The 14,096-nt window shown below is 40.7% G+C and overlaps 1 protein-coding gene across 2 annotated transcripts in view; it reads left to right on the forward strand.

The window, feature by feature from the left end:
* Positions 1-422: 422 nt before the first annotated feature.
* FRMPD4 (FERM and PDZ domain containing 4) overlaps positions 423-14,096 on the forward strand; it is a 433,432-nt gene continuing 419,758 nt past the window's right edge. Inside the window, exon 1 of one of the 2 annotated variants that reach the window (XM_075852758.1) lies at positions 423-867. In XM_075852758.1, coding sequence (XP_075708873.1) covers positions 827-867 — 41 coding nt within the window. In that variant the 5' untranslated portion in view covers positions 423-826. The remainder of the gene's footprint in view (positions 868-14,096) is intronic. The other variant, XM_075852756.1, reaches the window with a different exon arrangement.

The raw sequence follows: 14,096 nt of genomic DNA on the forward strand, positions 1-14,096 counted from the left end.
CATTCAGCCTATATTCTCTGTAAAATCTGCTGAAGTGCTGCTTATACTTTACGGTTGAGGGATCTACTCATCCTACAAACTACTGACACTTGTGGAAGCTTCCAGTAGTGTCCTGCATACTTCAATCCTTACACTTGATACCATGTTTTAATGTTCACATATTGTTGCCCCATTGTTATTTTGACCTTTATTTTCTGGAAATGACTATGTATCTTGCTTTGATTACTTTTAAGGTAGAACGTTCTGACTTTTACAGAACATTGGATTAGCCAGACACAAGTCGCGGAAGGTGTATGTTGAGTACCAGTGAAGGGTAAGGGCTACTGCGTGATGTCAGAGGGCTTGTAGAGCGAAGGTAATAGTGTGAGCATTATGCAGAGGCAGTGGTGATTTACTGCATCTCTGAAGCTCTCCTTCCTCTCTCTGTGCTGCTTCACTGCATGCACACTGGCTGTTCCTACCTCCTCCCCTTTTGTTTCTATTTCACTGCCTGCGATCAGCAGTCTTCAATGAAGAAAGCACAGCAAAGATGCTTAAAAGAGCTACATGGACACATGCAGAACAATGTACAATAGCACGCTGTAAATTAGACATGCAGCAAGGAGCCTGAAGACCAGATACTGTCATATTGACATTTCTCAACAGTCATATTGGCTGGATGCAAAAATAGAATCAATGGTCTTTCTGAGTGATTCATTCCCAAACTGCAGACCTAGGATGATACTGCGCTGCATTCTGATGTAGAAGACATCCAATGTTTGTTGAAACCGGTGATAAGAGAAGGATGTTGCTTGACTGAACGGGAGAAGAGAGCACAGCTGCATGCATGGATGTGTTTGGCTTTGCAAAGATTGCTAAGCTATCCAGGTAAGTTTACCACTGTCACATTGTATGGATGGGGAGCATGTGTGACCAGTGCCACTGTACCTCCTTAAAGAGCAGGGAGGGGGAGGGGGTATAAGCCACAGCACACAATCTGCAGTCACAGGACTAGCATTGTAACAATCAAAGTCTTACATTTACAAAAGATCAAAGTTGTCATTTAATTCCATTGACCTATTTCCTGTGGGTTTTATTTTAGTATTTGTGTAACCCTTGTTATTGTGAATGTAAACACTACATTATGCTGTATGGGAATACAAATGGAGCTAGCCACATTATGCTTTACTGTCTAGCATCTTCAGGCTGGGGGTGAATCTTCACAATGCTGTTAACAATGGACATGTCCAGAGATCAGCCTGCGCTATACCACTGGTTGCTAAGTGCTATGAATGCAAATTATGTTACAGTACCGACATATTATATATATATATATATATATATATATATATATATATATATATATATATATATATTCCAAAAATATTATTTTTATAGATACATATATATTTGACAGATACATAGAAATTGATTAACAGAATTATATTAATAAATCACATCAGCTCATATAATATAGAGAAATCACTTTATTCGATAGTTGTTCAGGCCTTGATCAATATACCAAACATCCATGTAGTAGAGTAAAGAGAATCTCATTATAAAAGCACAATCTTGAATCAGTTTCTTAGAATAAAAATATCTGATCTATCTTCTAGCATGCTTCTCTACCTTTACAGGAACACAATTTTTAAAAAGTCTTATTTTTGCAACAGTTGCCACAAAATAATGCCGGAAGAGCATACAGTACCGGCCTACTTATTTTATTTTTAGTGTTTCCTGCGTACTAGCGTTCAGAAAGAAACCTGCATCTTTATAAACACGTCACTTTAAGCCAGTGATCTAAGATAACCTTTGTACATGCCGATCATTAACATTAAGAATGCTTGGCACTTACAGACATGTATTTCTGAATCCATCAGGTTTTTCATTGGAGTAGCAATGATAATATTAGTCTATACTTTTCCTCAACTTTCCCATTTTCATCATTATCCTATACTCTGATGTAGCAATAACCAAACGCTATTGACAAAGAGGAATCAAAGCAATATTATATGCTTTATGTTAGTAAAATGAAATTGTGAGTATTATATATATATATATATATATATATATATATATATACATATATATATATATATATATATAAAATATTAGCATACTGTAGGGATGTTTTATGGAAACGACCTCATTACTAAGGTAATATATTTTCTTTAGACATAGTGATGTAGACTATGTAGTTTGATAAACCTTTGTGTTATATAATATACAATAACATATGCTTTTAATAATTTTGCGTACTCAACATTTAAGACATTGCTAGTTGTAAATCTACATAAAGGTCTCCAATACTATGCTCTAGCTAATCTTTACTAGATAATATGTTAGAGAATATGGAATATTTAGAACCACGAATATGGATCCTTTATCATTTCTACAAGTATTCAATTTTTGACTGAAAGATATTCCTACAGTGTATGGTCCCTTCCTCTTCTATCCCGGTATACACATTTTTCCAGCAGCAAGCCTGTCTTATAAAGAATCTTAAAGGATAAAATAGGAAAGTAATCACTCTTCATAGGGAACGCATTTAATTACTTATAGGTCTGTATAGTGCACTCTTCAATTCCTAGCAAGATATGATTTTGACAGTCTTGTTATTAAAAGCCGTTAACACAGGACACTAATTAAATTCATTATCTGAGGCTATTTACAACTCTAGAAACAATCTTAAGATTTGCTTTCAAGAAAGCAGCAGTTATGTTCATGTTGTTCTGAAATGTGGGAAATAAAACTGCTTTAGTTGCAGGATTTCCTGATTTCTATGTGGATAATCTTCCTAAAGGATTTAGCTCTGATCACAACATCTATAAAGAAGTGCTTCCAATTCCAGTAGTGCAGATAGTACTTGCCTGTATTCCTCCATATCTGATAATCAACACTCCCCGCAGACCAAATATTTGGTCATTGACTGTTAAAGCACCATTCCATTATGAATATGTATCCTTAACTTTCAGAAAATAGGCCAAGAAAATTATTTTTTTCAGTCGGAAAAAAATAAACCATAAATTTAGATGGAACTTCTATATGAAATCCATTTTTAAGTTGGGAACGTTATAATAGCCTGCATGTTTTGCAATAATACAAATTGATGTTTATTTGTGGATCTTGTGTATATTTAGTTATGTGGCGTGTTTACAGTGGCAAGTCTAAGTCTGGCATGTCTTAGTATTTTGTCGAATCCAATAGTAACAGCTTGAGGTGCCTAGATCTGAAAAAAATATTTCATATTTGGAAAGCAAATATATTATGATTTAATGTTTTTTCCATAGTCATCCTTGTCACTAGCAGTAACTATTACAGCATATTCACTGAAACGTCAAGGACCTTTTTCAAGTGTTGTTAGGCACTCAGCAGACCTGGGGTTCCTTATTCAAGATCCTTTACACTTTTTGTTGATACTTTTTGCTAACAAACCTTATAATCTAATGTGTATACAATATGTAGGTCTAGAAAGATGAGTAGAATTGTTGTGTATTATCTATAAAAGCCATACATGTTTCTTTGTCAAAATATATAATTTGTGGATGGTCTGGGGCCCGGAGAAACTAAGTTATTAGTTATAGTGCACAGTACATGGCAAAAAAAACCAATGGCGTAATTGGTGTTTTCTTTGGATTCCTTCTCAAAACAAATTATTAAATTCTTATCATCAAATTATATGCAGCTAAAATGGTGGTAATGACAAATACAATGCATCTCACAAAAAAAGTTAATTCTCTTGGAATTCGACTATAAAAAATCCCAAAACAAAACATTTCTTGGCCCTTAGCCCGTTGCCGGCAATTGTCGCAACTTTATGTCATAGCTGAGAAGGGGGAGTATGGAGCGGGCTCACAGACTGAGCCCACCCTATACCCAGCTGGTGTTGGCTTTATGTTGCAAGCGACACCTCACTTTAACTGAACGGAGGTAAGTCCATTCCCAGCTGTTTAACTACTTAGAAGACGCAGTCAACAGTGACCGTGGCATCCAAGCCGTTAGACAGAGGGGGGCCCCCTCCGTTATTTCATCGCAGCATGCTGGTGGTTGTCATAGCAGCCGGGGGGCCTAATAAAGGCCCCCAGGTTTGCCATCTTGGTCCTCCTATCAGGACTTAATATGAGAGCAACAACAGTACTGCAGTACTTAAGTATTTCAGTGTATTGTAGCAGCAATCTAATGATCGCTTGTTTAGAAGTGTTCATTTTCTTTTTTATAAATTTGGTATGATTGTAATCGTACAGACTCACACAGCAAAGTTAACCTGTTCCCACGCTGCGCCGCAACTGTAAGTCCTGGCGGGAGGTTACTTCCCAAACCAGGACGTACAGTTACTGAGTGGTTCCCGAAGCACACTGTCGTGAGTCGACATTCACGTGCTGAGCCTGCTCCATACTCTGGAGGTGTCAGCTGTGTATTATAGCTGACACCCCGGACTAATGGACAGGAATAGTGATCGCACTGATACAGAAGCCTGTAAAGATGACAATATACTGCAGTGTATTGTACCAGCGATCTAACAATCGCTGGTTCAAGTCCTCTTGGGGGACTAATAAAATGTGTAAAAAAAATTAAATAAATAAAGTTATTAGTTGTAAAAAAAATTAATATGTTAAAAGTTAAAAAATATATATTTTTCTTCTAAAGTAATAAAAAAAAAAGAAATAAACAAAATTGATATCGCTGCATTCGATAAAAGTCCGAACTATTAAAATATACCATCATTTAACTCACACAATGAACGCCGTAAAAAAATAAAGAATTTAAAATGCCAAAATTGCTGTTTTTTGGTCGACTTAGCTCTACAAATAAAAACTACAGCTCTTCCTGAAAAAAATAAGCCCTCACCGCTTAATCGACCAGTTCACTCACCTCCTGATGGCCACAGCCATTGATCAGTGAGCGCTGGCCCGCATCTCCTCCTCAGGAGACGCCATCACTCACTTCCGCTTTACTCGGCTCGGTCCCGTAGGGTGTGGGCGCATGCTCGTGCCCGAGTTTAAAGGGCCAGCGCGCGCACCTGAATTAAAGTACCAAATTAGCCCATGAGCACCCTGGACTATAAGAAGGGCCCTGCCTCTTCCTGCATTGCATGTTGTTGTCGTTACCTATGTTTGTCTCTGCAAATGGTCCCTTAGTGTTTCCTAGTTCCCAGTGCTCCTGTTCCTGCTCCCTGTATCCTGTGTCCTGTGCTATCCAGAACCAAGTGCCGTATTGAGTTGGAGTCGTGCTGCGCTAAGTGCTACGCCTGTCCTGTGTCTGCCTGCTGCCAAAGTCTCATCCGAGCCTGTCTTGCTGTTGTCCTTAGTTGTCACAGGTACACCTATTTGAACTATAGACTTTGACCTGTGTCCTGTTGGCCAGCTGCCATACCGTTAAGGCGGTACAGCCCAGTGGGTCCATGCACCCTACATGACACACTGTAATACTATTGAGCTGCAGAATAAAGTTAAGTTGACGTTTTTACCGTACGGTGAAAGCCGTAAAAAAACGAAACCCAAAAAGCAATGGAGGAATCGCAGTTTTTTTTTCCAATTTTAGCCCGCACATATTTTTTTTTCAGTTTCCCAGTACATTATATACTACTTTAAATGGTGTCAATAGAAACTACAACTCCTAATGCAAAAAAACTCCTACTGTGAAAAAACTAAAATAAAAAGCAACAAATGGATCAGTCTGGAAATGGTTAATTAATTTCTAATGAAAAAACATTTATGACCACACGGTACGGTATTGCCGTACTCGGGAGATATTGCTTTACAAATGTTGGGGTGCTTTTTCCCCATTAATCACTTGTGAAAATGAAAAATTCTAAATTTTTGTCGAAAAATTTTCTATATTAATTTTCATGGCCTAATTCTAATAAATTCTGCAACAGACCTGTGAGGTCTAAATGCTCACTATACCCCTAAATAAATTCATTAAGGGATGTAGTTTCCCAAATGGGGTCACTTTTGTGGTGTTGCCACTGTATTGGTCCCTCACAGGTTTAGCAAATGCGACATGACACCCGAAAACCTTTCTAGCGAAATAGAGCTCCTTCCCTTCTAAGCCCTGCTGTGCATACAAACACATATAGGTATTTCTCTGTTTTTTTCAGAAAATTTTCATTTTCACGGCCTAATTCCACTAAATTCTGCAAAAAAAACTGTAGGGTCAAAATGCTAACTATACCCCTAGACAAATTCTTTGAGGGGTGTAGTTTCCAAAATGCGGTCACTTTTGGGGGTTTCCACTGTTTTGCTCCCTCCAGGGCATTGCAAACACGACATGGCCCCGAAAACCATTCCAACAAAATCTGCACTCCAAAATCCAAATGGCGCTTCTACCCTTCTGAGCCCTGCCATGGTTCCAAACAGCAGTTTATTACCACATAAGTGGTATTGCTGTAATCATGAGAAATAGCTTTACAAATGTTGTTTTTTTTTTCCTACCTTTATTCTTTGTAAAAATTAACCATTTCTATTTTTTCAGCAAAAAGTAGATTTTAATTTTTACAGAGTAATTCCAATAAATTTAACTATACCCCTAGATAAATGCCTTGAAGGGTGTAGTTTCCTAAAATCTACTAGGTGTTCCTTTGCTTCCCGGGCCTGTGCTTCAGTCCATCAGCACACTAGGGCCACATCTGGGATATTTCTAAAAATTGCAGAATCTGTCCAACAAATATTGAGTTGTGTTTCTCTGGTAAAACTTTCTGTGTTACAAAAAAATGTATTATAAATGAGTTTTGGCAAAAAAAATGAAATTTGTCAATACCACCTCTACTTTGCTTTTATTCCTGTGAAAGGCGTAAAGAGTTAAGAAATTTTCTAAATGCTGTTTTGAATACTTTGAGGGGTGCAGCTTTTAAAATGGGGTGATTTATGGGGACTTTCTAATATATAAGGCTCTCAAAGCCACTTCAGAACTGAACTGGTTCCTGAAAAAATAGCCTTTTGAAATGTTCTTGAAAATGTGAGGTAATAGGAGGTAACTTGTTCTAACCGGAAAACCCCTTTAAGGTTACTATTGAATTCAAGTTCATCTTCTGTAATCTCCAAAGCTCCCCCTAGTGGTTACTGCAGTTTGCTAGAAATGTATCACTCTCTAGAAAAACCAAGCCCTTTATAAACATTTACAAAGACATTACCTATTTAGAATAACAAAATAAACTCTTTGACTGTATTAAGGGAATTAGGGTATTTTGAGCAGTGTATAGAAAAAGATTTTTAGCTCCTATGTACATATATCCTGCAATTAATCAGCACAAAATATTGGACTTATTCAGATAAAATAACAAAAAAACTAAAACTAAAATCACATACCAATAGATACATTTTAAAAACTCAGCTAAGGCTGTGCATCATTTCTGCATAACGCCTCTTTTTTGGCCTTGTATATAAATGTAAAATGGTATTCCCATCTTCGACATTTATGGCATATCCTGTGGAGAGGAGTTCCGCTGCTATCTCCAGTAGGCCCTGCCTGTAAACAACAGCCTGCAGCCGCCACGCTGGGGAAGACGGGGGTTGGGTGACCGCCATTCTCGATCTAGGTGCGGGTCCCAGAGCTGGGATCATCATTTATCAGATAAATGTCTAAATTGGGAATACCCCCTTAAAAGATGCAGATAAAGTGTTAAAGAGAACGTGTCATTAGCAGTAGGATACCTGATTTATTTGAAAAAAACATTAGGTGGTTAAGAAAAAAAGACCGCATTATATGTAAATGACCCGACTCCCCGCAAGAGTCAGGTCTGAATTGACTAATTTGTTAATCCCTGCATCCCCTGCGTCTTCCCACAACCCCCCATGGCAGCATCCATTGTCAAAACACGAGATCTCTCTGGTTATCACAAGATCTCGTGATTCTGTCTAAAGGAGCTCTATAAACAGTTGGTAACTATACACCAATTGATAACTGCTTTATTAATACAGTAAATAGCACTCTTTTAGGCAGAACCACAATATCTTGTGATAACCAGCGAGATCTCATAATCTGAGACTGGATGCTGCCGTGATGAGTTGTGGGAGGACGCAGGAGATGACGATTAACAAACCAGAAAGATCGGACATTTGCAGAAAATCAGGTCATTTGTATAATGAAAGCACATGCTATAATGAGTTTTCTTTTCTTTTTAATACAAAAATATATTTTCCTTAACAGGCTAATGTTTTTTTCAAATAAAATAGGTACCCTTTTGCTGATGATAGGTCCTATTTAAGTAGTTGTAAGAGCATTTGGTAACTATTACTGTACCTAGCATCTAGAAGCGCTTTACAATTTTACTTTGTATACAGTATAACCTATATATTTTTTTTGTAGTTCTCTGTCCTTAGAAAAAAAAATTGTGTTATAAACTATGTATAAAAAAAATTATCCAGTCGAATAGTCTACATGCTAATGGTCATATCATAAAATTCCAAGTTTTACATCACTTCAGTTTTGACAGAGGGCTGGGTAGCTGTTAATTTTGTTATTAGCTATTTGCTATTGTTCTTGATCATAACTATGGGTCACAGATTTTAGTATATTAAACAATACACTTACCTTTGCTGTGTGATGTATGTGCTCAAAGGGGTTGTATGCGTTGGATAATCCCTACTTGTTAGAAGGGTCCTTAAAGAATAAACTGATAATACATTTTCCCCCTGCAAGGACCCCTTGACAATAAGTGTTAAATTTCTCTGCAGCACCACCACAGGGCAAATTAAGCATTACACTGGCCTATTTAAATCAATAGGTTGTGTGTGTAATGCAGAACAGAACAGGTCCTACAGAGTGAGAGACGCTCTTTATAACTGCTCTTGTCTCTGGCAAAGAGATAGGAACCTGAACAGGGGACCCCGCTCTATTAACTTAGAATTCCTTAATAGGGTAAATATATATATACACATTTTCAAAACTAAACAACCCTTTTAAGCTATCTTTCATATGTGGCAGGCAGGATAAGTTGCATAATTGTATTTCTACTAATGTATTTATGTTAATATACAATCATTAATCACACAAACTGCTGTAACATTTGTTCTATTAATAAAAGATGAGCAGCCTGACACAAAATTGAATCTTGACCACCAAAAGAGAGTAGGAATAGTCGCTAAACACTGTATATGCAAAAGTACAAAACTATGTTTATTAAAAATCAATACATCAAAATATGTATTACTATAAAATATGCAGAAGGACACTCTAATGAGGCCAGAGAGCAGAAATAAGGCCCAAAGATACAGAGACCAGACAAGGAATCCAAACAGAATAATATTAAATATACATATGGGATAACGAAGAGACAATACCAGTTATAACATGTCTGAGAGTACAAACTTTTGAAATTAATCGTCAGGTGTCCCTAAATCCAACAATAGTAGAGATAAATGCGTTGAGGCGCCAACTGACGAGATCATTCACTATGTCTAAAGATAATGCATTGCACTGACTTAGGCTTTGTTCACATCTACGTTGGTGTCCCATTCTGACGTTCTGTCGGAGCTTTCCATCAGAACGGGACCCTGAACGGACACAGACTGACACAAACAGAAACCAGAGGTTTGATTTCAATGGTGACGGATCCAGTGCCCATGGTTTCCTTTTGTCTCTGTTGCGCACCGGATCAGTCGTTCTGCTGGAAGCAATAGCGTAGTCGACCCATGAACATAATTTTTTTCTCTTCATCTAAATAGGTCAAAAATTCTTGCTGAATACTTTTATCATACATCTTAAGAGTGGTTGAAGCTTTATTATACTGAGGCAGAGCTCCAAATTCTCATTGACATAGCGTTAAATAAAAACATGTATGCCATCCCCTCCACTAGGGGGAGCTTACTGCATACTGTTTACGCATTTACCTTAATAATAACATAGTATGCAGTAAGTTCCTAAGTTCCCCCTAGTAGTGGCTGCAGACTTTAACTCTATGTTTTTCAGGGCATTTGGAGCCCTGTAAAAGAAAAACGGAGCATAGACCGCTCTAAATGTAAATTAAGACATTTTAGACCAGAATGTTGTCCCTAAAATTATATAGTGTTAAAAGCTGACCTTGTTCAATTAAATACTACTAAGAAAATGTATGTTTAGACTGACAGATGCTTTTACATTTTGTCATCTCTAGTAGGGCTAACCAGGGCCGCCATCAGGAATTTCAGGGCCCCCTACAGCTAAATTTTCTGGGCCCCCCTACCGTGGCACCGCCTGTTAACGGTACTCCGTCCAGCACTATATCATGGTACCCAGGGCCGCCATCAGGGGGGTATTATGGGTACTGATGTGAGAGGCCCGGCCAAACCTAATTGAAAGGGGGGCCCGGCAACTGCCGAGACTTGCCTTTGGTAGAAAAAAAAACAGGCCCCTGCAATGGGGCCCGTTTTTTTCACCATAAGAATGTCGTGAGCTGCGGGCCCCCCTTTCAATTAGGTTTGGCCGGGCCTCTCACATCAGTACCCATAATACCCCCCTGATGGCGGCCCTGGGTAGCATGGGGGTCGTCATGGGGGCCGTCAAACACTGCCGCCCGTGCGACCGATCGCGCGCACCCGCAAACTCCCGCGCATGCGCACCTGCGACCGCCTGGAACCGCGCACCGAATTTTGAGGCAGATTTTGACCTGCCCACACTATCTTGCCGCGTTTTTTGCCCGCGGCGATTGAGGACAGCAGACAAAAAACGCAGGGAAAAATGCATTTTCTGCCTCCCATTGATTTCGATGGCAGGTCAGAGGCAGAACCGCAGCAAGAAAGGATGTGCTGCTTTTTCTTTTTTCCGCGACTGGCTCCCATTGATTTCAGATTAAATCAATGGGAGGCGGTTTTGGAAGTTTTTTGGTGCTGATTCTGACGCAGTGTCCGAGTCAATATCAAGGCCCAAAAACTCTGTGAACTGGGCCTTATTGTTAGGGCTTATTCAGATGAACGTGTAATACATCCGTGCAACGCGCGTGATTTTCACGCGCCTCGCACGGACCTATGTTACTCTGTGGGGCCGTTCAGACTGTCAGTGATTTTCATGCAGCGTGTGTCCGTGTGTCTGCTGCGTAAAACTCACGACATGTCCGATATTTGTGCATTGTTCGCGCATCACGCACCCATTGAAGTCAATGGGTGCGTGAAAATCACGCCCAGCACTTCCGCAGCCGTATAAACTATGAATGAAAACAGAAAAGCACCACGTGCTACAAACATACAAACAGAGTGTCATAATGATGGCGGCTGCGCGAAAATCACGCAGCCGCGCATCATACGCTGCTGACACACGGAGCTGTTATGGACCTTTTGCATGCGCAAAACGCCACGTTTTTGCGCACACAAAAAGCACACGCTTGTGTGAATCCGGCCTTAGGGTAGGAACACACTAGGCATGAACGCTGCGGATTTTATACAACACATTTTATTGTGGAAAATCCGCAGCGTATTAACAGTCGCAGCAGAGTGGATGAGATTAAAACAAATCTCCTCCACACGCTGCAAAAAAAATGGACCTGCAGTGTGGCTTTTTAAACCGCAGCATGTCAATTTATTCTGTGGAATCGCTGCTCCTCTGTTGCGGAAATGCTGCGGTTCTGCCGCAAAAAGCACACATGAGAAAAAAAAAAGGCACTTTTAAAATTTATAAAAAGTTTAGACTTGCCCCGGCCGTAGTCCTGGTGACGCGATCCTCTATTCTTAGCGCAGCCCGGCCTGCTGTCATGACGTTTCATCCTATGTGACTGCTGCAGGTCACATGGTCTACAGCGTCATCCCAGGAGGCGGGGCTACATTCAGAAGAGAGAGACGTGTCGCCCTAAACTACGGCCGGGGCAAGTCTAAACTTTTTTTTCCCTGCAGGATTCCCGCAGCGGACACGCCTCACGAAACCTGCGCCACTATTTGTATGTTTGTAGCACGTGGTGCTTTTCTGTTTTCATTCATAGTTTATACGGCTGCGGAAGTGCTGGGCGTGATTTTCACGCACCCATTGACTTCAATGGGTGCGTGATGCGCGAACAATGCACAAATATCGGACATGTCGTGAGTTTTACGCAGCGGACACATGGACACACGCTGCGTGAAAATCACTGACAGTCTGCACGGCCCCATAGAGTAACATAGCTCCGTGCGAGGCGCGTGAAAATCACGCGCGTTGCACGGATGTATTACACGTTCGTCTGAATAAGCCCTAACAATAAGGCCCAGTTCACAGAGTTTTTGGGCCTTGATATTGACTCGGACGCTGCGTCAGAATCAGCACCAAACAACTTTCAAAATCGCCTCCCATTGATTTAATCTGAAATCAATGGGAGCCAGTCGCGGAAAAAAGAAAAAGCAGCATGTCCTTTCTTGCCGCGGTTCCGCCTCTGACCTCCCATCGAAATCAATGGGAGGCAGAAAATGCATTTTTCGCTGCGTTTTTTGTCTGCTGTCCTCAATCGCAGCGGGCAAAAAACGCGGCAAAAAACGCGGCAAGATAGTGTGGGCAGGTCAAAATCTGCCTCAAAATTCTTTAAGGAATTTTGAGGCAGATTTTTCGGTGAACAGGGCCATACAGAAACAGCACTTTGAGACACTTTACTCACCGTGTCAGAAGAGCTGCTCCCACTCCAGTCCTCTTCAGGCGATGTCTTCGGTCCAGATGTCGTCCTTCACCTCCAGGCTCCAGGCTCCAGAAAATGGCGGGGATCGTAGAACTGCCGCCGCGCAACAACTAGACTCCTCCCCCTCTCCTTACGCAGCCACGCTCTGGAGAAGGAGGAGGAGGCGGAGTCGGACGAGGAGGCGGAGTCGGACGAGGAGGACGAGGACGAGGAGGCGGACGAGGAGGACGAGGACGAGGAGGCGGACGAGGAGGACGAGTCGGAGGCGGGCCAGCAGGTAAGTAGACTGCGCCGCTGTCCAGTGTGGCTGTCCTTCCCCCTAGATCTTGTGTTGCGGGCGCACCGCCTCCCTCTCGGCGGCGCGCCTGGTCGTTCGCGTGTGGGCACGCGCGCTTGTGGTCGTTCGCACGCGGTCGCGTGCTCGCTCGTACGCGCGCAAGCGGGCGGTGTTTCGCAGTGGTGATAAGAAGGGGGCCCGCAGCTCACGGCGGTGTTTCACGAGAGGGGGGCCCGCAGCTCACGACATTGTTTTGGTGAAAAAAACAGGCCCCATTGCAGGGGCCTGTTTTTTTCTACCAAAGGCAAGTCGCGGCAGTTGCCGGGCCCCCCTTTCAATTAAGTTTGGCCGGGCCCCCTACACTACTACCCCTAATACCCCCCTGATGGCGGCCCTGGGGCTAACAAGCAAACTAAAACATGTATATATAGTATGAGCGCTTAGATTGATCCAAATTCATGTGCTTCACTGGAACTATATTCAAAGCACTAATTTTGAGCAGGTAATTGCAATAAAACGTGTGAAAAAATAACTTTGACATTGGAATTGGCTGATTATGTAACTATTATCCATACTATTATTCACGAGGGAAACATTGCCTTAAGCTTCCATCTCGTGAATTTACAAGTAATATCCTTCTATCTCCTATAGCTAATGATATGGAATTCAAGTGGGAATTGTATTTTAATATAGTAAACACAGCTATGTGAATCCTATTGGGACAATTTTCACATCTCCAATTGGAGAGCATTGTTCACCTCCGCATAAAGTTTTATTAATATAGATGAAATTTAGTTTTAATTAACAAAAATGACCCACTTTGACCATTGGCTGTTATGCATGGTAAACTAGGTTATGCTGCAGTTCTTGGACATTTATTAAACTTGGGTTACCTATATCTCAATGTCTCCCTTACCTTTTTATCGGCGTCCAAAATCCATATGGCCGCTGAGAGAGGTAATTCCATAAGAATCTTGTGATTCGTGGTAAATTGAATGTAAAAATTCTGAATTTGTCAAGAAACCGAATTTTCTTCCAGTTTCTACTAATAGCTTTGAAGCTCATATTCATTTTCAGTTGGTCGGATGTTAAAACGTTGACTAGATAGAAAGTGTAAACTATGTATGTATTGTAAGAAAATATGAAGCCAGCCATTATTATTACCTTGTCCTGTATATACTCTTTATATGATATATTTTTTGAGGTGTCTTCATAAAAAAGGCATAATTTACCAAATTATGATACTTATCGTTGGTTTACTTGCCTTATTGTTTTAAATGGTGGAAAGATCCC

This window comes from Rhinoderma darwinii, chromosome 2, assembly GCF_050947455.1.
Source record: "Rhinoderma darwinii isolate aRhiDar2 chromosome 2, aRhiDar2.hap1, whole genome shotgun sequence".
NCBI classification, from domain to species: domain Eukaryota; kingdom Metazoa; phylum Chordata; class Amphibia; order Anura; family Rhinodermatidae; genus Rhinoderma; species Rhinoderma darwinii.